The sequence below is a fragment of the Patella vulgata genome, chromosome 8 (assembly GCF_932274485.2).
Source record: "Patella vulgata chromosome 8, xgPatVulg1.2, whole genome shotgun sequence".
Classification (NCBI taxonomy): Eukaryota; Metazoa; Mollusca; class Gastropoda; family Patellidae; genus Patella; species Patella vulgata.
The window spans coordinates 40,307,867-40,328,937 of record NC_065886.2 but is presented as its reverse complement, the minus strand read 5'-3'; the positions used below and the strand labels follow the sequence as shown (position 1 = coordinate 40,328,937).

General features: G+C 36.1%; 1 protein-coding gene across 1 annotated transcript; it reads right to left on the bottom strand.

Moving 5' to 3' along the window:
- Nucleotides 1–695: 695 nt before the first annotated feature.
- On the bottom strand, nucleotides 696–15,564 carry LOC126830429 (paramyosin). Its single transcript, XM_050560817.2, has 15 exons — nucleotides 15,297–15,564; nucleotides 9,896–9,952; nucleotides 9,445–9,531; nucleotides 8,888–9,054; nucleotides 8,615–8,693; nucleotides 8,027–8,272; nucleotides 7,560–7,756; nucleotides 7,232–7,364; nucleotides 6,874–7,090; nucleotides 6,485–6,725; nucleotides 5,010–5,205; nucleotides 4,013–4,141; nucleotides 3,515–3,886; nucleotides 3,064–3,268; nucleotides 696–718 (listed from the first exon to the last, which is right to left on the bottom strand). The coding sequence occupies exons 1-15, from the start codon at nucleotides 15,402–15,404 to the stop codon at nucleotides 696–698; spliced, it is 2,457 nt and encodes an 818-aa protein (XP_050416774.1). The 5' UTR covers nucleotides 15,405–15,564.
- Nucleotides 15,565–21,071: the final 5,507 nt, after the last annotated feature.

Here is a 21,071-nt window from a genome sequence, read left to right as displayed (position 1 = left end):
AAAATCATATTATCACAATGATGTTGACAAATATAGCTTTATTGCACTTTTAGAATGTCACAATGAGGAAGATTATAAAACGATGGTCACAGGTAAACAAAATCTCTTCACGTTATCGTCACGTAGAAAATATTTCGAAAGTGTAGATACTGCTTGAATCCATCTAAAACTACCTTTAACCCAAAACAATGATCCATTATTATCAATCTTTTTGTGTTTTTTTTATTGGCAGTGATGCAAAAATTTGTGACTTCTTCCCCAAAAAATAAAATTAAAAAAAAACAAGGCACTTGTTGAATCATGTTCCAATAATAGAACTTCCGGTCTGTTGACGTCACACTTTAAAAGTCCAACACGAATCTTTGCCTAGTAACAATAACCATGACAACGAGACACGTGATAGTCCTTAGCATTTAGCCACATACCAAAATGCTTCACAAGGATAAATTGAAAGCAAGTTTCAACGCAATGCCATAATAAATATTAAAATAAAACTTTTTATAAGAAATAAGACGGGGTAGCGAGAACTTTATACAGTCTTAACAGTTTATTGTTGAAGCACGTTGACCCTGTAAAAAGACAAAAAGAACAAGTTGTTACGTATTGGAAGTTATTCAAAGTATCAGCAAAGCTACAAGATACATTGCTAGAGTTATTTTCCTTTACAATAACGTTCACATACATCTATAACTTTCTCAAAATGTCGATAGCATTGTCACTGTTAATGAAGGAAAGTTTAAATGATATTTATGAAAAACATTATTTCTCTACATGATATTTTAAATTATCTTTCTAATTTACTAGATAAGGGAGACATCCCTTTGAACAACGTTGGTAAGTTCTTATTACTACACACAAGCTTTGTGAATATGTAGGCCTACATGTAAGCAGGCGGCGGGCTCGAGGAGGGGTCATGGCGATAAAAGTAAGATTCAAGCAGACTCGATCGTAACCATTCGTGCCACCCTGCACGTTTCAAGTCAGTAGCTTGAAGCGTATATATGGTATTAGTGTCAGTGGCTTGTGGCACGAAGTAACAGTATATTGTCGCATACATAATATATTATGTCAACGCTTGGGCGACATAATATATTGTGTTGACGCTCCAAGCGTGTTAGCATATTAGACCTGTAGACTCAGTGGAATGTACGCGTCATCAGAGCCATAGAGAGTGTCCCTGTAAATAAAAGAGGGCATCCTTATCAGAAAAAGGGCACCTGTGATGTCAGAATTTCAAAAAAGGGCACTTTTCTTTCGGATTAGGGTTAGGGTTAGGGTTAGGACACAGAAAAGAGAGAAAAAACAGAAAAGAAAAAAACAAGCATTCATTGGTTATCAAAGCGCCAATTAAATCTATCGTTGCAAGTTCATGCCTAGTCACCTCCATCCTAGTTCCAAGCGTTGACATAATATATTATATCGCCCAAGCGTTGACATAATATATTATGTATGCGACAATATACTGTTACTTCGTGCCACAGGCCACTGACACTAATACCATATATACGCTTCAAGCTACTGACTTGAAACGTATCGCCTGTTCGTGCAGCAGCTTGTGGACCCCAGAAAGAAAAATATATGTTTGTACATGGCTTTTTAAAAAAACACTTTATGATATCTGAAAACCAATTTAAAACAAAAACAAACAGACAAGCAACTTAATTGAAAAAGTTGAGCGTTGAAAATGGTGATTAAATTTTGTAAAGCAAAAACAACAACAGAACGAAAAAAAAAACAACATACGAAAACATTTGGTGATCTTCAAGATACCTATGACAAGCAGAATGACTTCATTTTGGATTTGTAAGGTGAGGTTGTTTTATAATATTTGCGTTGAGGGAGTGGAAATTATTATAGGAGTCGGGAATAAGTGAAAGCTTGGTTAAAGTGACCCCTTGTAAACCACCTTGAATTGTTAGTTAATCGAACAACATTCACTTCCATGATGCACCACCCAAAATAATGAAACCATTCTGAACACAAAGTCAGTTGAGAATGAGTAAAATTTTTTAAAAAGTTTCAGAAATTTGGGTGGATTCTTCAATTCGTTTTACGTAAATTATTAATCTTGTTGAACCACAGAAAGTCGTTCAAATTAAATTTTGAAGCCTAGTCGTTATTTGATGGTGCATCATGTTTAACCACGAGGGTCATGGAATCACAAAAGGCAGATAAAACGTCAATATAACTTCTCAGTTTCTATTCAAGATTCATAATTCAAACAATTTGTATAAAGCAAATTTATCGAGAATTCTTCTTTTCGTGTGAATTTAAATTTGGATATGCAGAAATCTTCAACTATAAAATAATGAGCATGACTAACATTTGATTGAATCTTTCCATGAAATAGATAACCATGATAATAAATTGAGGTCTGGTATCATACTTTTAAGAAAGCAAATTTGGAAAGCAAATGTCACCAAAAAGTGCAAAATCAAAAAACAGGAAATGTTCCGGAAGTTTAAATCAAAGGTATGGGAAAAAGGGATATAATTTACTGCCGTTCTGACCCTCGTGTTTGAAGATCTAATCAGTGATTGGTTAGTTCTCTTTACATTCTCAACACCACTTCCCTGGTAACAGACATAGATCGTGCTCTTCGGACGGTGGTGAGGTTCTTTTCGGCAAGATCTGCTCGGTGTTCGGCTTCCTCAACCAAGGCGGTGGCTTTGCGGTATTTATTCAATGATAAGTTGGCAATATCTTCCTGTAATATACAAAGGCAAATACATATTAGAAAGGGTAGACTAAAGAGGGTGTCGGAGGTTAGAGTTAATGCCCCCTCAACAATTAGATGGTAATATATTTTATGCTGTACATGGATAAGGTTATTTCGCACCGGGTTAATCAGATAACCAAAGCAACCCATATCACATATGGAACTAGTCAATTTCAACTCTGCTCGCAAAGATGCCAACAACAATGGTGACCAGGTCAAGTTCCAGGTCTGTCGTGACAACACAAGATAGCAAACAAGGCCACTACTCTCGTTTCGTGTAAGATTGGATGGATTGTAGTCTTTACCCAAAAAAAAATTATAAAAGAAAAACAAGGAAATTGTACTCACGGCTTCATCGATCTGGCGTTTGTATTGTCTAACTTTGTTTGCCAATGTATCGTTCAAGCTGGACAACTCAGCAAGTTGTCGTCTATCATCCTCGGTCTGGATGACGTATTCTTTGTATACTCTCTCTACTTTACGTTGTGTTGCGACGGCTTCACGTGTTCGGCGCATTTCAGCTTCTAATTCAGCTTCGAGATCTCGTACCTAAAATGAAGTTGCTCAATTAGATAAAAAAATATAAAATATAGAAATCGAGACAATATTGAGTGGACTTCCTGAATGTGGGGAGTACCTGATTGTAAAAAAAAAATCAGTACTCAAGTTAGGATAGTAGTATCATACGTCCTAAGAGAGTAAGCAATAACTTCCTCAATAATCGATAATGAACACTGATAAATCAAGTAGGAGTTGTATCTAAGAAGGGTTGATGAAAAAATATGATTCACATACTCGGCCTTGTAATTTGGCAACCATTCGCTTTCCTTCACGGAGGGCGTAGGCTTCAGCTTCTTCCAATCGGACGGTGATTTCACGGATTTCGATTTCAAGTTGTTTTCGAAGGCTTTCAGCGTTCTTGTAGTTTTCTTGTTCTTGTCTGAGTTCATCAGCCAAACGGCCAACCTCGTTCTGGAGACGATCAGCACGTTCTTCAGCAGCTCTCTGGGCATTAATGGCTTCATCCAAATCGGATTGCATGGCGGCGATATCAGCTTCCATTCGGCGTTTGTCGTTGGTGAGGGCTGTGACTTGGATGTTGATTTCGGTAAGACGAACGGTGACGTCATTGAGTTCGGTTTCAGCGTTCTTTCTTGCTCGCTCGGCCTGTAATAAGAACAAGTGACTTTTTAAAAAGACGAATTTCACATCTCCGTTTCAAAAGTAAGACGTTTAATAAAGAACATAATGTCTATATAAGAAGTCGGAATGAGTCAGTTTCGATATACTTACATTTTCGAGGAGAGATCGGCAATCTTCCAATTCTTGGTTAAGAGCAACTCGTTTCCTTTCGGAGACGGAGAGTTGACCTCGGAGATCATCGGCGATGCGGCGCTCATCATCCAAAAGACTTTCCAATTCCTGTAGTGGCAAAATAAAATCAACGATTAATAAAATCAACACGAATTCAACAAAATCAAACAATCGGAAATCGGGAATCAGAAAAATGAGTTTTATTAAATTGTCCATGTTTTACTTAAGCCATGCAGTATAATTCGCTATAATCTACTTTTATTGTTGTTTTGCTGATCTTGTTGAAACAAGAATCTACCGAGTTCTAAGAATTCCTGAGAGTTGGCTGTATAAGGCTACACGGCAGCCAGAGTCATATCTGATATACAAATACTTGAGTTGGTGCCAAAACACGCGAGAGCGCATGTCATCAACTTGCTGATTCGTGAGATAAAACGCCTGCCAAGTCTTTCCAAAATAAAACAATTTATTTAACAGGCGCTTGAAATAAATTACAGGCTTACAGTTTTCTAATTATTTTATTGTCAGAAAAAAAAAGACAAAGGATAAACTGCCAAATTTGTAAAACTCCATTATTTGCAAATTTTCGACCTTGGAATTTTATTTATGAATCATTGTGGGATTACGTTATCCTATACTGTCATCCATTTCAGCATCGCCTGATTAAGCACTGATCATGATGAATTGTTTCTGGTGGCCAGGCGTTAAGATCAATTGTTTCTGGCGTTCCAGCTTTCCGGTGGCGTTCATCTGAAAGATGTCTCAACTTCTTGTTTGTGTAATAGTTAGGATGTGACTATGGTATAACCACCTGTACATATCATGGGTATATTCGTCTCTGCACGACTCTTGCCATGATAATTAACTACTATACGCGCTTATAAGCTTCGAATGTCCCAAAAAAGACATAGGAGTTCCGATAACTTTTACAGATACAACATGTTCCCGGTTTTTTCAGAATAAAATGAAACCATACCTTGACACGGGCTTGGAGAGATTTGATTTGTTTAAGATATTCAGCATTGGCTCGGTTGGCATTATCGAGGGCAGCTTCGAGTTCACGGATGTCAGCTTCATACTTCTTCTTGATTCGGCTGATTTCGGTCTTGTAGCGGGTTTCGACTTCGATCAGAGTCCTCTGCAATTCTTCAATAGCACGGGCACTGCTTCTCCTGTAAATGTAAATGAAAACAGATTTTAGTTAAATTTTAAAATGACCTGAACCATCTACTGACTTTTACTTGCTTCCTGCACTGCTACATGATTTATTATCTGACAATATGGTGAGGTTAATCTAGAGTTTGAAAGTCATATGAACCGATTATTACGGCAAGTTTTTGAAAAATTTCAGTGTGGGACTTGGTGTTTCAACCTGTTTATTTGTCTAGTGAGTTGTGTTTGATGCTATGCCCTGCATTTACTAGATTGTTAACGGTTATGAATATATTAACCACTGTTGTTTTTTTTTTTTAAATGTTAAAATATTATTGGTACCAAATGGTGCCATGGTCGCTACTTGGAGGTATAACACTTGGTTCTTTATAATAAGAGTTCTATTAATGTATTTCACCGCTATAGAAAGGTGGTTGTTTATGATAAGGTTATGATCGATGTATATGACCGTTGTTGATATTTACTCTAAGGTTATACAACTCTAGGATATCCGCCTCTACCCGTCTCGCATGGTCGTGTGGGTAATATAATAGCGTATATACTATCGATGGTAATATAAACAACATGTTAGATAGCCAACCTTAATGCCAATAGTACCGCATAATCAAAGGTCAAACAGAAAAAATTGAAGATCATAGGTATTATTCCACCAGATCCGAAAATAACACAACCGGATATGAGGCCATTAGTGAGAAATGCAATAGAATGTAAATCAATGAATCGTGTTATATTTAGGTTACGGTGTTGTTTGGGTGTTAATCACATTTTGACATGGCCGACCTCTATGCTCCGTACGGGCCAGGTAAAGCGGTCTGTGGACCATATGTCCATTGCTAGAATGTATCATGAGGATGTGGTATGCTTTGATTATATATAAATCACTGTTTGAACTACATGACTTTTGGTATGTATAGGTTACAGTACACGGATGTTGGTTATGGTATGGTATATTGCGTATGTTTACTCAAAGAATGTTGTTATTAACGTCCAGTAACCGCCCACGTCTGATTTATCATGTTAAGAACTTCTTGGTTGCGTTTGGTATAGACGACACTTAACACTACATAGCCTGTTACTTTAACATGTTATAGGGGTAAAGTTCGAGTATTGCTACAATGATTTGCCATTTTGAATTTATAGATTTTTAATTTGACTTCCAGTTTGGATCAGTGGCGTACATAAAGAAGTGTAGGACTGTTATGATTGGGGTAAATTTGAGAAGAACTTGCATGATGTTTATTTTTACAGTAAGATAGCGTGAATGACCACAAGATTTACCTGATGTTATCAATTTCTTCATCCTTAGCTCTAAGTCTGTTCTCCATTTCAACACGGAGATTGTTGAGGGCAAGATTGGCAGCAGCCAATTTGTTTTCGGCGTCCTTAAGGGCATCTTCGGTATCTCTAAGGGCAGCAGCAAGAGAATCTCTCTCTTGTTCAAGTTGGGCACGGATGGCTCGGAGTTCGTTGAGTTCCCTGTTGGCGTCCTTGAGAGCGAGATTAGCTTCACGGAGTTGGTCTGTAATAAAGATTAAATATGGCTAAATGTTTTGCGTTTGTTTTCTTATTTATTGCCCTTTAGAAGCATATACACAAGACATTATGATGAGGTATTACTTGCTTTATTAAACCTAATAGTACAAAAACAAAACAAATCATTGACCTACCAGCGAGTGTTTTGTTTTCACGTTGGAGAGCTTCATTACGTTCAGTAAGTTCAGCATTGGCAACTCGCATCCTGTATAACTCTTGTTCAAGGGCAGCCTTCTCGCCTCGAAGGGCATCATTTTCTTTCGAAAGTTCATCAACTCGTCTCTGGAGATTGGCATTGTCATTCTCCAATTGTCGGTTCCTCTTGGTAAGATCCTGGACAATGATCTGGATCTATAATAGAAGACGAAGAGAAACAATAAGTGCTTTGAAGATTACGTCTAACAGCAATGTCAGAAGTTACTTTCCGTGTATTTAAAATGCTGTATGGTGCAGATTTTGAAAATATAAGATCACATAGCTATAGCCACTTACATTTTCCAATTCAATGGTGACTTCTTTAAGTTCCATTGTGAGCTTGGATTTCGCTTTCTCCAAGTTGCTATTTCTGGCACGGAGTTGCTCACATTGGTCTTCCAAGTCTTGGATTCGGGCATTAAGCTTACGCCTATAATGAAACAATGGGTGTTTATGATTAAAATCAAAATGTAGACGAAGATGGCATTGTTACTATCTGGCATAGTTTATAGATCACATTTCTAATATGTATATGAGTATTTATCATGTCCTTGACTATGAACTGTGAATTAACTTGCCTATTTTCTACTTTAATAATTAGGGTATTGACTTGAAGCATTCTTACCTAGTCTCCTCGAGTTCCTCTGTCTTGGCAATCATTTCTTTGTCGAATCGTGTTTTAAGAGCAGTGTATTCAGCCTGTACTTTGACGAGCGTGGTACGAATAGTTGTGGAAGTTTCAACTTCCTCCTCATAACGGACGTTCAAGTTATCAAAATCAGCCTGGAGACCCTGGAGTTGGATCTGGAGATTCTGTCGTTGCTGTAAATTATTAAAGAGTAATAATTAATTTTGTGTAATTTGATATTCAACTCTATTCCATGACATGATATCTATGGTAGTTCAGCATTTCAACATGTCAAGCTCGGTTGATTGATGTAATGTTACACTTCCATAAAGCCAAAATTAGTCTCTGCATAACGTTATAAACAGTCTCTGCATAACGTTATAAACAGACTTGTAGAAAGATAAAAATATTCTAGTCCCTATAGAACGCTATAGCTAGATTTTACTGTACACGACTATACTTACTCTGCTCTCATCATCAAGGCTTCTCTTGAGGTCATCATTGGAGGCCTGGAGCTGGGCTTTGGCTTTGGCAAGAGCGGCATTGTTGGAGTCGAGTTCCTGAACTTGATGTTGGAGGTCGAAATTTTCTTGGGTCAATCTAGCTTTGAATCCAGAGAGATCGTTGACTTGACGGGTTAGGTCATCAACTTGGCCCTTGAGTCGCTCACAGCTACCGGCAAGAGCATCAGCTTTGTTTTCAGCTGAGGTCTGGAATAGAAAAAATGATAATTACATTATATTATATGTTATATACAATCCGTTGGTCGTATGAATTGGCTGGTGGTTACATTACAATCTGATCAAAATACAGATCTATATTTCGTTTCGTTTTCATTATACTTTTGATGGCCTACACTATATGAGGGTCTGACAAGTTATACTCGAAGGTCGTGTCAGGGGTCGTACGAGTGGCTTTTGACCCTATAAAGTCAGACATTGATTGATCAATCTGCGTTGACGTTTCTAGTGGTTTACCAAGAGTTCTAACGTATCGGGCTGGTCACTTTTTGTGTGTAATAAAGAAACACAAGAAAGTGGCATTTAACTTACCTTGGCCTTGGAAAGTGAGTCCATAGTGCCCTGGAGACCGTCAATTTCAATAATAAGTTGGTGTTTTTCTTTCTCTACCCTGAAATTAGATTCAATTACAAATAAAAACCTGATATTTAGAAAATATATGGTTCATTTATATTTTATTCGTATTAAAGCCGGCTTAAAGTATTTACCTGCAAACAAGTTCATATTTTATTGCAATGGAAAGGTGGCTCAACCACATCTACATCCTTTAAAACATCATCTTTTAATAGTGTTTGCGATACGTACCTATTTTTGGCTTTGTTTAAATGTTCAAGTTGGTCAGTGAGATCAGCCATTGCCTGGTTGTGTCGTTTTCTCATACTCTGTTCAGCTCCCTCGTGGGCAATGTTGACAATTTCAAGATCTTTCCTCAATTTAGCGAGTTCAGATTCCCTCTTTTTGCTGATTTCAACCTGGAAAAGTCAAGACGTAACGTTGATGCCTACTAACAATATGACAGGGCAAAGAGTAGGTGACCATCTACCTTTGAAGTGTGGTTGAAAAGATTTAACCGCGGGTGTTTGGGGGAACAATAATTCAGCACCTTGGATGAACGATATTAAATCAAATTAAAACCGGAAGTATCAAAAGCAAACAGATTAATGAACCGGGTTTATTTTTAAACTAACATTATTTTAACATGGCGGAAATATGCCAAATTCCAATTCTGTTAAAGACAGGGTAGTGGAAAGTAAAAATTATCCATTAGTTTCAGCTGTCATCATTGCAAAGGAAAATCTCTATCTTAACATCCATGAGTTGCCTACACAAAGTACCGCTGGATTCAATTAAGTTCAACTTACCTGGGCTGATGTGGCACCACCCTGTTCTTCAAGTCTGTCTGAAATCTGGTCATATTGAAACTGGGTCTCGGCGAGGAGTTTCTCAACCTGTAAATAAAATAATCCAATCAATATACGAGACATAGAGAGACAATTAGTTTCAGTTCTTTCTGTTTCCCGCCACGTTGGTTACACATCACTTAAAACAAATAGTTGTAGTATTTGCTATATATATATATAGGTAAATGCTTATTAAATCTTTGTTCAGATCAGTACAAGTCAACATGGTAATAGATCAATGGATATCAAAAACATTAAATATGAATTGTATTTATTAGTGTCATTGTTAAAAATGTCCATAGACTGAACAGTCGTTATAATCTGATATCATCAGAAACTTCAAACAGTGCTATAGTCAAACGCTGACTGTACTGTAGTAATATGAAATAAAGTATTAAAATGGCATACTTACTCGTACTCGGTGATCTCTTTCGAAGTCTAAGCTGTCTTCGAGTTCTCGGATTCTAGCCTAAATTTAAAATAAAAAAGAAATAGTAATGCTTATCTACCATGAAATTAGTAAAAATAGCACATAATCAAACAGTTATAATAAATTACAAATTAGGTCCATTAATATATTCGTTGAAATTGGGAACATTAAGAACCGCTTTGATGGTTGAACAATGTGTAAGTATTTGTTTCGCCATGGTCGATGTTGATGAATATTTCTTTAATATGAGTTAATACTAATAATTAATGAAATATGTATACATACATATATTCAATAAATATAGCAAGCAACAAAGATGAAGAATTATTGGTTTATAAATAAATATTAAACATATAAGAATAATAAGGCCATGCCAATTTATATGTCTGTTCTTGAGTAACACTTATTACAAATTATGTCTCCCATTTCTTCAGAAAAAGAAAACACTTGAAAACAAAATGTTGTTAAGCTTATAGTTCTAAATGTTTAAATTTTGAGAGTTTTACAAAACACCACACAAGTATTGGGGTGATCTGAGTTATTTATTAAGACTTCGAAGAACTAAAGAAAAAATAAAAAAAAATAAACATTCTCGTGCAATTTGGTTTCCCGCAAACTTTGGTATGATTAATCGATCGAAATTCGGGGGATTCTACGCGAATAAGGTTGGGTATAGCAGGTAAAATATAGAGGGTGCAGGCTCGCAGCAGGATTTGGTCGAATTGGGTGACTAATCGTCTAAGAAGGTCGCTTGCGATCTTTGAATAGGATGTGCAAGGTTTGGAAAAAAGTGAGAAAAAAAAAATGCAAATAAATCCAGGAAAACTTTTTATGTTTCTAAAATTCAGAATTTCGGATAACATAATGTACAACTACTTCACACATAATGAACGCGCATGACGTCACATCCGTAAAGTTTGGGTTCACACCTGTATTATATAATACCTGCAATCTATTTTCTTCATGTTCAAAAAAAGCTTTCTCCGTCTTTACAACACGCGAGGATGTGGCTGTCTCTGATTTACTCTGTGGAATAACGTGTTAATAACATTATAATAAACAAACATTTGACTTATAAACAGAACATAAACATTTAAATGACAAGCACATGATCGTAGTCGTTCGGGTGGGACGATAATCTAAACATAGATTAGTAAAACAAAACATTACATGACAGTAACTTTCTAAAGCCTTTGCACAGTATTACAGGTTTTTTTAAAAGTTTATTTGATTTTCACGTGTAGCCATTTTATATACCTTTATTCTTTTCGCCGTAAATAAATTTGATAAATTAAAGCTTTGAGCCATTTTGTATAATATAATATAATATAGGATATAAATTGGTTTGTGTTTTACTTAATTCATTTTTGGAAAAGTACGAAATGTTTTTAAACATGTAAACTATGAATATGTATTTGATCTTAAGCCAAATTAGAGGCAGTAATACGTTCTAATCAGTTCTCGGCATGGTGATCTAAGCTATTACCGTAATGAGCACTGTTCAGAAAGTGGTACCTGGGGCAGACTGATATGAAAACACGCTATGTAATAATATTATTTATAGTCTATGTGCTTCAGTACTACACGGTGTATAAAGTATACACTATACCATATGTTATGAAGTAATTGATATACCAGTGTATGTTTCATGTCTTACAACATCTATCGTATACTTAAGTGTAGGCCGTTATACTGTTATTATTAACTTGATATATTCTAGAAGCTAAAACATGGCTAATATAAACATCAAAGAAGTGATAATTAAAACAAAGGGATTATTTCATTATCTTAACCCGAATAACTCACAATGTAACAACTGGTATGTTGATTTTAGTTCATCTAAACCCGAATGACTCTCGTTAAATTTATCAAATTCTAGAACGGCTTGGTGCCAAAATTTTATCGGAATTATTCACTTTTAATCTAATATGAACTAAGTTTTACTGATTCAGATGTTTGTAAATAGAATTATTTACGAGCTAAGAATTTAGTCGCCTTGGATACCTTGAATGCCACAGGTATTCACGAGTGCTGCACGCGCCACGCGTTTTCCATAAAAGGAGCCGGCTGTGCTATTTATAGTAACCATTAACAGACTGTAGAACTGTAACAAATCCGATCTGCTGTATCGACAATAAACATATTACACGTCTCAACAATTTTTTGTTATGCCATTAAAGATAATCAGAATTTATTCTGTCACTAATTGTGTTCGTGCCAATTCCTACAAAATATTTGGCTTCGGCGCACTAAAGATTTTTTGAGACTGTCGGCCAACTGTCACATTCCTACAAAAATACCGATGAAATATTCTAAAATAATGTCTGTGTATATCAACGAATAAATAGGGCTTCGAGATCTTCCGAGTCTAAATAAATTTATTCGCTTTTCAAAGAAGTATTACAATCGGTTGTCGTGTATAAAATTGGTTTCCGCATCAATTATCATTATCAGATAAATGTACGTAGACTGGTATATGATTTCATAATATTTTTATTCCAAGATAATAATTAACTGACGCATGCGCCACCTTTAAATAATATTAAAACAATACTTAGTCAGCAGACGTATTCTTACCCATTTCTTTGTTATACGTACATACGACTGTGAAGAAAAGCGGGGTAATTATTCTAAAATTAGATGATAGTAACGCTACACCAATAGATGAGAATAGATAAAAATATAAATGGCACCGTGCCATAACACGGATGCCCAAAAGCGGCGAAGCATATGTAGAGTAGGTTGATATATCCCATGGGCAATAGAAACAACTTCTACTTTTCAAAACTATAAATTCATTTTAAACAAATAATACCTATCGAGATTAAAATAATGCCTCTTAGCGTTTTAATATTAGCCAGTTTTCTTGCCATCTTTGATATCATAAACAAGTTGTCAAGTTTTACCAAATGTTCCGAGTCAACGATTTGATAATTTTGTCGATTTTAAAATTTACTCTATTGATTCACAATATGCATTTGTAATTATACAATAAAAATTCAGTGTGACAATCAAATGGATAATTTAGCATTTTAAAATTTAAAATTTTGAAACCAGTTTAGTAAACTATTTCTTGATTTAGATTTAACTTGTGGTTTAGACCTATTCTGTTATCTTATTAAGGAATTTTAGTTCTTGGTCGTTTAAGTGAAAGATTACTAAATATATCTTCGGAACGAGGTGTGTTGAATTCTCTTCGGGGAAATTATACCTAAACTACTGGATTTATTACGACAAAAATAGTTCGGCCATATTGATTTAGTTGCTAACGGTAACTAAACTGATGTAGGCGGCACGTGCCATGTTGTTTATGGAATAAGATCGGGTTTCAATAAGAATTTAGCGGGAAGGGAAGGTATGAAGATATTCTATTTGCTATGCTATCAGTAGGTAGTTATAACTACCGGTCTATCCTTACTAAATATCTCCCACCATCTGTTTTTACTCTTTCTATGTTCTTGACTTATTTATCTCTAGTTTTATATACAAATCTCACTCTTCTTGAAATAGAAAAAATTACAAATATTCTTTAACGACAGACTTATTACAATAGTTGCATTCATTCTTAGTGTACAGGAATACCGTAGTTAACTAAGTCATCTTCCCAAGAAAATGAGAGGTTTATTAGGTGTTATGGAACGTATCAGCATACGTATTACGTGCACGATACCTAAAAGTTAACTATCGATGTTATTATTGAATATGATTCAGATTGCGTTATGATGTCTTGCCAATTATTAAACAAATTGATTAATTACATTTATTAAATTAATTAATTATTTAGACATTTTGCAGAAGCGGATTTTGTTTGAGATGGTTTTCTTTGCAAGAGACTAGTTATTTATGATATTGGTACCTAAGTGTAGGTGGAACGTACTTTATATCAGCAAATTCCTAACTAATGAGTCACTCGAAGACGATCTGACATTCCTAAATATATATGTATATATTAATATGTCAGGTGTTGTATGAATATATAGATATGGCGGGTTGCAAAATACCATGAAAACGAGAAAGTTCGAATCGCGCTTATCTGAAAGAAAACAGATTACCATGTATACCTCTAACACACCGTGCATTTCTTTTACTCTTGACCCTTTTCATTTTATTCATTTTATTTTCCTTCGTGTGAATCTATAATAAGTTTTAATGAAATTCTGAAAGTTTAAATCATTCAAATAAAATCTAAGTTTATAATTATGTTTCTAATTTATTTGACAGCTGTTTTGAAGTTACAACAACTTACTGACTAAACAAATAGCGGAACGTAAGCCTATTGCATTATGTATCACGTGATAACACGACCTTGGGAAAGGTTAAAATGTGTTTGTGTTCTATGTAAAGATACATTGTTGTTCAGGTAACACGATATGGTATCTATATGGTCATAGAACAACGGTACGGTAAAGTCATTTTTATACCGAAACGTTTAATTATGTGGTTTTGTATTAGCCCGGATTTAAAAGTTTGACAGAAACTACAGAAGTTTCCTAAACAATGAAATATTAATTAATTAACATAAATATTGAACTTGGCTACACAAAAATCTAGTGCGCTAGAGAGGATTCAAATAAGCAAGCTTTAAACAAAATAAAATTAAACTAAGCATAAGAAATGTAGTTAAGGCGAAGAATTACTAATTAATTAATTAATTAACATTACTAATTAATTACCATTGCATAACAATTAGAGACAACATTTGAACAATAAATAATTAAGACTTTTATCACCACAATTAATAATTGCTAACTGCATGACAATTTCAGAAACTGTTGCCCTGTTGATTTTAAGGTAATTCGGGATGGCGGTGGGCTTCTTTATATCTAATTCAGGTGTTTTCTCAGTGACACAACAATTTGTGCATTGTGGCATCTTTATTTTGTTGACTCAGCAAAAAATAAAAACACATAAGCACATTTTGAGAATTTGGCAAACAAATGCGATTTTCTTCATACCAGCTAAATCTGCTTTCTCAAGGTTGGACAATATTCTTTAAAGGTATAGTCATCATCTGACCACTGTGACCTTTCTGATAATACACAAGTTTGTCCTTCCTAGCATTCATCGCATTAAATCCAGTTTTGTTGAAATTGTCTTGAAGATAGCACACAATAAATAAACACACGATAATAACAATGAAATTATTTCAGAACCTCTGAAAACTGCCTAACATAAAGTGTTCAGTTTAGGTATCCCGTGTGGGAATTCTACATAATATAATAAATTTAATAACTCAGAAACCTTTAAATTTATCACTTTACAGCACTAAAAATTTCCTTTCCGACACTTTATGATTAGCAGTATAATAAGTTTGTTAGTAGTCTCATTTAAATAATTATTTAGTACATGATTTTATGAATAATTTGTCTTAATTAATGCCTACCTCCAGCCTGTTCTGTGTGGCAGGGGATGTTCCGCGGTACACGTTGTACCTTTGTACGGTACGAACGGTCCTAATGTTGGAATCGTAGTCATCATAATTCAGGGACATCTTTGTTTAGTATTATATCCACAGATTTTACAGAAATAAATGCTCCACCGAAAAGCTGAGAATGAGTGTAAACCCTCGTTCCGGACCAGCAGCTTAAAACTATACCACTACGCTGGTTGCAGTCTACTTTGAACGTCCGCTAGAGTTTCTTTAAATACTCCTACCTTTACCCTATATATACCACCATTTACCGCTAGGTGGCGTCGTGCTGCCTAAAAATTGTTCGCCTGTTGGTAATTTGAGACGGCAACAGTCAAAGATGGTCACCCGCCTCCCTATCTTTCGTTATCTATTAGAGATTCTCTTATACAGAGTCTATTCCAAAACACCATTGGTGCTAGGGGAGAAAAGCGCGTGCACGTGTTAATTGGTAATTAACATCTTGAGTTTTATTTTCTTTTTTCTCTGTTCAGTTTCTGCTCTTAGGGCCGACCTTCATGCTCCATATAAGGAAAAAGGGGAATGCCCAGAGTTTGTGAGTAATACGCGGCTTCGAGTGACGTATAACGTTAAAAGCAATGAGTTTCTAGCGATTTACCTTACAACTATGTGAGGCCTAATATGTCCCTAGCAACGGCTTACGTATCTGAACGTGCAATAAGTAACAATGCTGAGGATGAAAGTTTACTGTGGAAGCTAAAAATGGCTTGCAGTTATCTACTACAATACAGGCATAAACGATGACTTAATGCCAAATTGCTTTATTCTTAGAAATTGAAAAAGAAGTTATTACACAGATGGCTTAATTCTGGTATAAATTGTGAGTTATTAATGTCGACATTAATTGTGTATCAAAAGCGGACCTTGAAGGTTAGGGGCGAAATTTGTCAGGTGTATGAAAATAGCCATCAAAGTTAACAGCACATAGCGGATGTGAATAGTGAGTGAAAGGGGGCGGGATTGTTGATGATGATGAGCGATAAACGAAGCATTATAAATAATGTAGCCCGCTTTCTGTTAATACGATACTCTTAAAAGCTCTGATTGTCCAGAATTTATATTTATATTCAATGTAAATAAACATTCCACTGCGTCTTGATCGTATGAGACACAATATGATTAAGTCTTATCGAATTCATTGAGAAATATCAAAAAATAACTTAAGGCTCAAATATACGAGGAAAATAGACCTATTATTATGAATTGACATTTTGATGATATGTTTATGAAAGGTGTTTGAAATAGCTTTATTTAAAGTTTATGAAAAGGTTTACATGCTTATAGTTTATAGTCTAAGAAAATAAGAGGCAAGGAAAAGGTGTCTAGTCATTCGTACGGGACGACAGTATGTGTATGCATTGGTGCGCATGTAATAGGTCCAATGACAGTTGGAATGCGATAAGGAGCAGTTGGAAACGACGCGGCTGTCAGAACAAAAAATGTCCCACAAAGCACACTTCGTGGTGTTTGACGGTCTTCATTAACACGGTGTATGCTGACAAGTAGATTCTTAAACCCCATGACATTCATTCATAACGTTTAATGTTATATAATAACTTTATTCTCTGTTATGAATTGATATTATTAGATAGATGTACAAAACAGATATGTATACACTGTGATATGATGTATAGAAGATTTTGCCGTACAAGTGTTAGAAATGAACTGGGGTTTAATTTCTTACTGTTATGTTCCGACTGGGCTAATGAAGACGGGCATACGCCATACAGTGTGCTATGGGTGAAATTTTGACCGGACAGCGGCGCTACGGGCTACCCGAATTCCAACTGCCAATGTCACGGGACTTCAGTTTTCGTCCCATCCGTCGACTAGACAGCTGTCCTTTCAGCCCCCCCCCCCCTGTGCTGCACCATTGACAAGGTGAAGCCACACCTCGGCGACCTCCAGACTAGCGAGCCAGCGTCTTACTCATTTACCACTGTGGCTACCACACAAGTGGTGGACTTATGGTATCACAAAATATGATATGGGAGGGGAACATTTTAATGTTATATGTATAATAAATTTATTGATTCCGTTCTGCCATGGTGGCTCGGGGAGGGGGGGTGCACGGTGGCTAAGTGGGTAAGACTCTGGCTCGCTAACCTGTTGGTCAGGTGTCCGGTCCCTGCATTGGCCGAGAAAGTTCATCCAGATATTCTGGCGTGGTTCCCCCTTGTCAGTGATGTAGGACGGAGGGCCTGACAAGGACAACTGTCTAGTCGTTCGGATGGGACGAAAAACAGAGGTCCTGTGTACACCTTGGCGTGCACGTAAAAGATCCCTTGACAGAATTCGATATAAGAGTAGGTCGTATTGCCGCTGTCCGGGCAAAATTTCCCTCATAGCACACTTTATGGCGTATGCCCGTCTTCATTAGCCCAGTTCGGAACATAACAGTAGGACGTTAAACCCCATTTCATTTTCATGGTGGCTCAATGATTATCCGGGATGTTGGATACCGATGTTGCCCGAGAGAGTTCCTCGGGTTTTTCAAAATGGTTTATTGCCTTGCCAGTGGTACAAAAAGGAGGGGCGGGCAAGCAAAAGCGCGTCTATTCATCTGCGCCTATTGCAATGTCTATGAAGTTTGTCTTGTCCGCAGCTTGGTCTTGTCGGTAGTGTGGTCTATATAAACAGCACATTAAAAGATGCCACGACAGTTGGAAATATTGTCATAGCGCCACTGTCCTAGCACACGACACGATGTTTACTCGTCGTTCTTATATCATTACATGTAAAATACATGAAATCTTTATAAAACTGTCATAATCAGATTGTACTAATATATTTTGGGATATTGCCGAGTCTGGTTCGGTGCGATATTTCAGTATTTCCTCTACCCTAGGCGGTGTGAATGCATCCTGGCTATCTTAGTAAACATTCTAGTTTGATGTTTGATTGACATGTTTTGGCCTTTAAGTTTATGTTTCATGTTAAGAGTTCTTCCGATCTCACAATAATACAGATGTTTTATTGTCCTATTTCTCTGTACAGACCGGCGTTTCATCCTACTCTTCATCAAAATCTTTAACGTACACTCAACGTATACACGTGACCTCATTTTTCGTCCCGTCTTACCGACTAGACATTTGGAAGCTGACATTTGGGACATTCGGAAGAGACGAAAAACCGAGATTCTTATAATTACAAAATATCCCTTAAAACATGTGCGCCTCTTCATGTGGTTTAACGTCCTACTGTTCTGCACCGACTGGGCTAATGAAGACGGGCATACACAACACATACGGACAACTCTTATATCGAATTCCAACTGTCATGTGTTCTTTTAAGTGCACGCCAATGTGTATCCGTCGCCAGGCCCTCCGTCCTGCACCACTGGTAAGAGGAAAATCCCAATTTACTTTCTCGGCCAACACCGGGAACGAACACGGAACCTACAGGTTATCGAGTCAACGTCTTACTCATCGAGCCACCGCGGCTCCCTTCGGTTGGTACGGAATACCAGAATAAATGGTGTTTAATGTCTTGACAACACAATATCACGACTATTTTTAGACGTATATACTGTAATTTTATCCTGTGTTATCTGTGAAATGGAAGCTACTCATCCTTGAATTACGACTGTGGAATGATTCTTGATATTCATCAGAAAATTTACGTTGGCATGGTTTTATCTTTCCATCCGAATAACTAGACACAATATACTTGTCGGGTCAACAACTGGTTAGTTTTAAAATGAATTCAAATGAAATGGGATTTAACGTTTAGCCTACTAATAATTCGATTCCAACTGTTGGGGATCTTTAACGTTCTACCAATGGTATACCTCGGCCTTTCGTCCGATCCGAACGACAAGACGATTTTCATTGCCAGGTCATACACAATTGGCATGGGAGAACCGGGGTGGAAAATTTCGACGTACTTTTCTCAAACACCCCCAGGATCAAACCGATAGGCCTATTCATAACTCAAAGGACTTTAAATGGAAGAAGGGTAAATTGTTTAAATTTGCTTAGCAAGCTACGGATTTCAATCCAAGACAACCTTGGAATTTTTCACTAAGCACATTCCAAAATATATTTATAAATAACTCGAAATAACTTGGTTTGGCTTTAATTCAAATATTCCACAGATAAACAACGGTTTCAGTTTATTGTGTTTGTTATCTAGAAGCTGTCGTATAAAACTTTATATATTCACATGGTAAATTAATCACTTAATTTACATTTTAAGATATTTTTCAATACTGTACGCTTATAAACGGTAAGCAAACATATGTATAATATTCATAATCACAACGAGACAGTGAACGTACAACTCGACAAAACGAAAAAGTCTAGTCGTTGGGATGGGAACTAAAGATGGGATCTATACCCTTGTACTCGTCGGAAACACCGCAGAGCACCAGCGCATGGCTTGGACATGTACCTTCATTTTCCCGTTTGGTGGAAAACAATAGGATATTAAACTCCGTTTATATTGTCATCATTTAGTTGGTTAAATGCCGACCTTCAAGAGCTACCTAATAATTAGAGACCGCCATTATGGACAAGCTGCTTTACAGCGATATCCTATTTTTAAACATACATTATGCAAGAGCTAAATCTGCCTATTGCAGGTCTTTCTTTAGGCCTGAAATGTTATCTAAATTATTAATAAGACATTAATTAACTTATCTAGACCATAATCAACTCTAGATGCATCGCTAGCCTGCGACTTTAGTGGATTATGAACCGATTTACTGATTTACTGCATAACTTTCCTTCCCGATTTAACGATTAAATGGATAATCGAGACTATGCTGTTTATCGTACTGACTTTTGTAATGATGATCAAGGCTAGCCGGAAATTTCAACCTTATAGTTCTCGGTTCATAGTGGATCAATTTGAATGAAATTTTCAGCAAATTGCCTTTACATTATCAAGTTTTTAACTATTATAGTGAGAACTGCAAACTCGTTATCTAATCTACCATAATGTATCTTTAATTTATCAGATAGTATCGTACCTTATTTTACAATAGGTAGTCGTTCCCGTGTACACATTGGGATGCTTGTAAAAGATCCCTTGGCAGTGGTAATTCTATATAAGATTAGGCCGTAGTATGCACATCTTCATTAGCCTATATAACATTAGAACGTTAAACCCCGTTGCATTTCATTTATTTTACCATAGTGTTTTAAATGGATTGAACCGAACTTCTGACGACGGTAATGTTGATACAGTTTATAAAAATATAATTTCGTTTCGTTTTTTGTGCTCTCTATGATTTGAAAAGCTTTAACTGTATTACAAACAAATTAAACGAAATTCGAAGTATTACAAACGGTAGCACATTTAGATCAACAGTTTAAATCAGATTGACGTGGGTATGAATTTAATTAATCAATTAAAACCCTTAAGTATGTTACACTTTCTATTATTTTCTTTTATCAGTAAATAAAATACCAACGTGTTATTAATTATGTTAATTACGTTAATTGATATATAATTGTTCCATAATTATCATCTCGGTAAGTCTTCACTTCTTTACCTTCACATGGAATGTCAATCACGTTCGGTTCTTGGAAACCGTGCAATATCTATATTGGATTTATGTGTTGGTGGCGTGGATTTTCACCGAAGCAGTTGACGATATTTTCACCTGATTTGATAGTTCCCTGGTGGGTTACAATGTCAGTAATTCGTTACTTATGTCCGTGTTTTTGTCTTTTTGGTTTCAGATTCATTATTATAATGACACCCGCGAATTTCCAGTTGCAG

Bases quoted from the DNA above. Each gene is read 5' to 3' on its own strand.
- LOC126830429 (XM_050560817.2), bottom strand. From the start codon at position 15,404: ATGTCCCTGAATTATGATGACTACGATTCCAACATTAGGACCGTTCGT. The intron at 8,694-8,887 runs GTACGTATCGCA...ATCTAATTTCAG, and splicing joins TTAAACAAAGCCAAAAATAG to GGTAGAGAAAGAAAAACACC. The intron at 7,091-7,231 runs GTAAGTGGCTAT...CTTCTATTATAG, and splicing joins TCACCATTGAATTGGAAAAT to ATCCAGATCATTGTCCAGGA.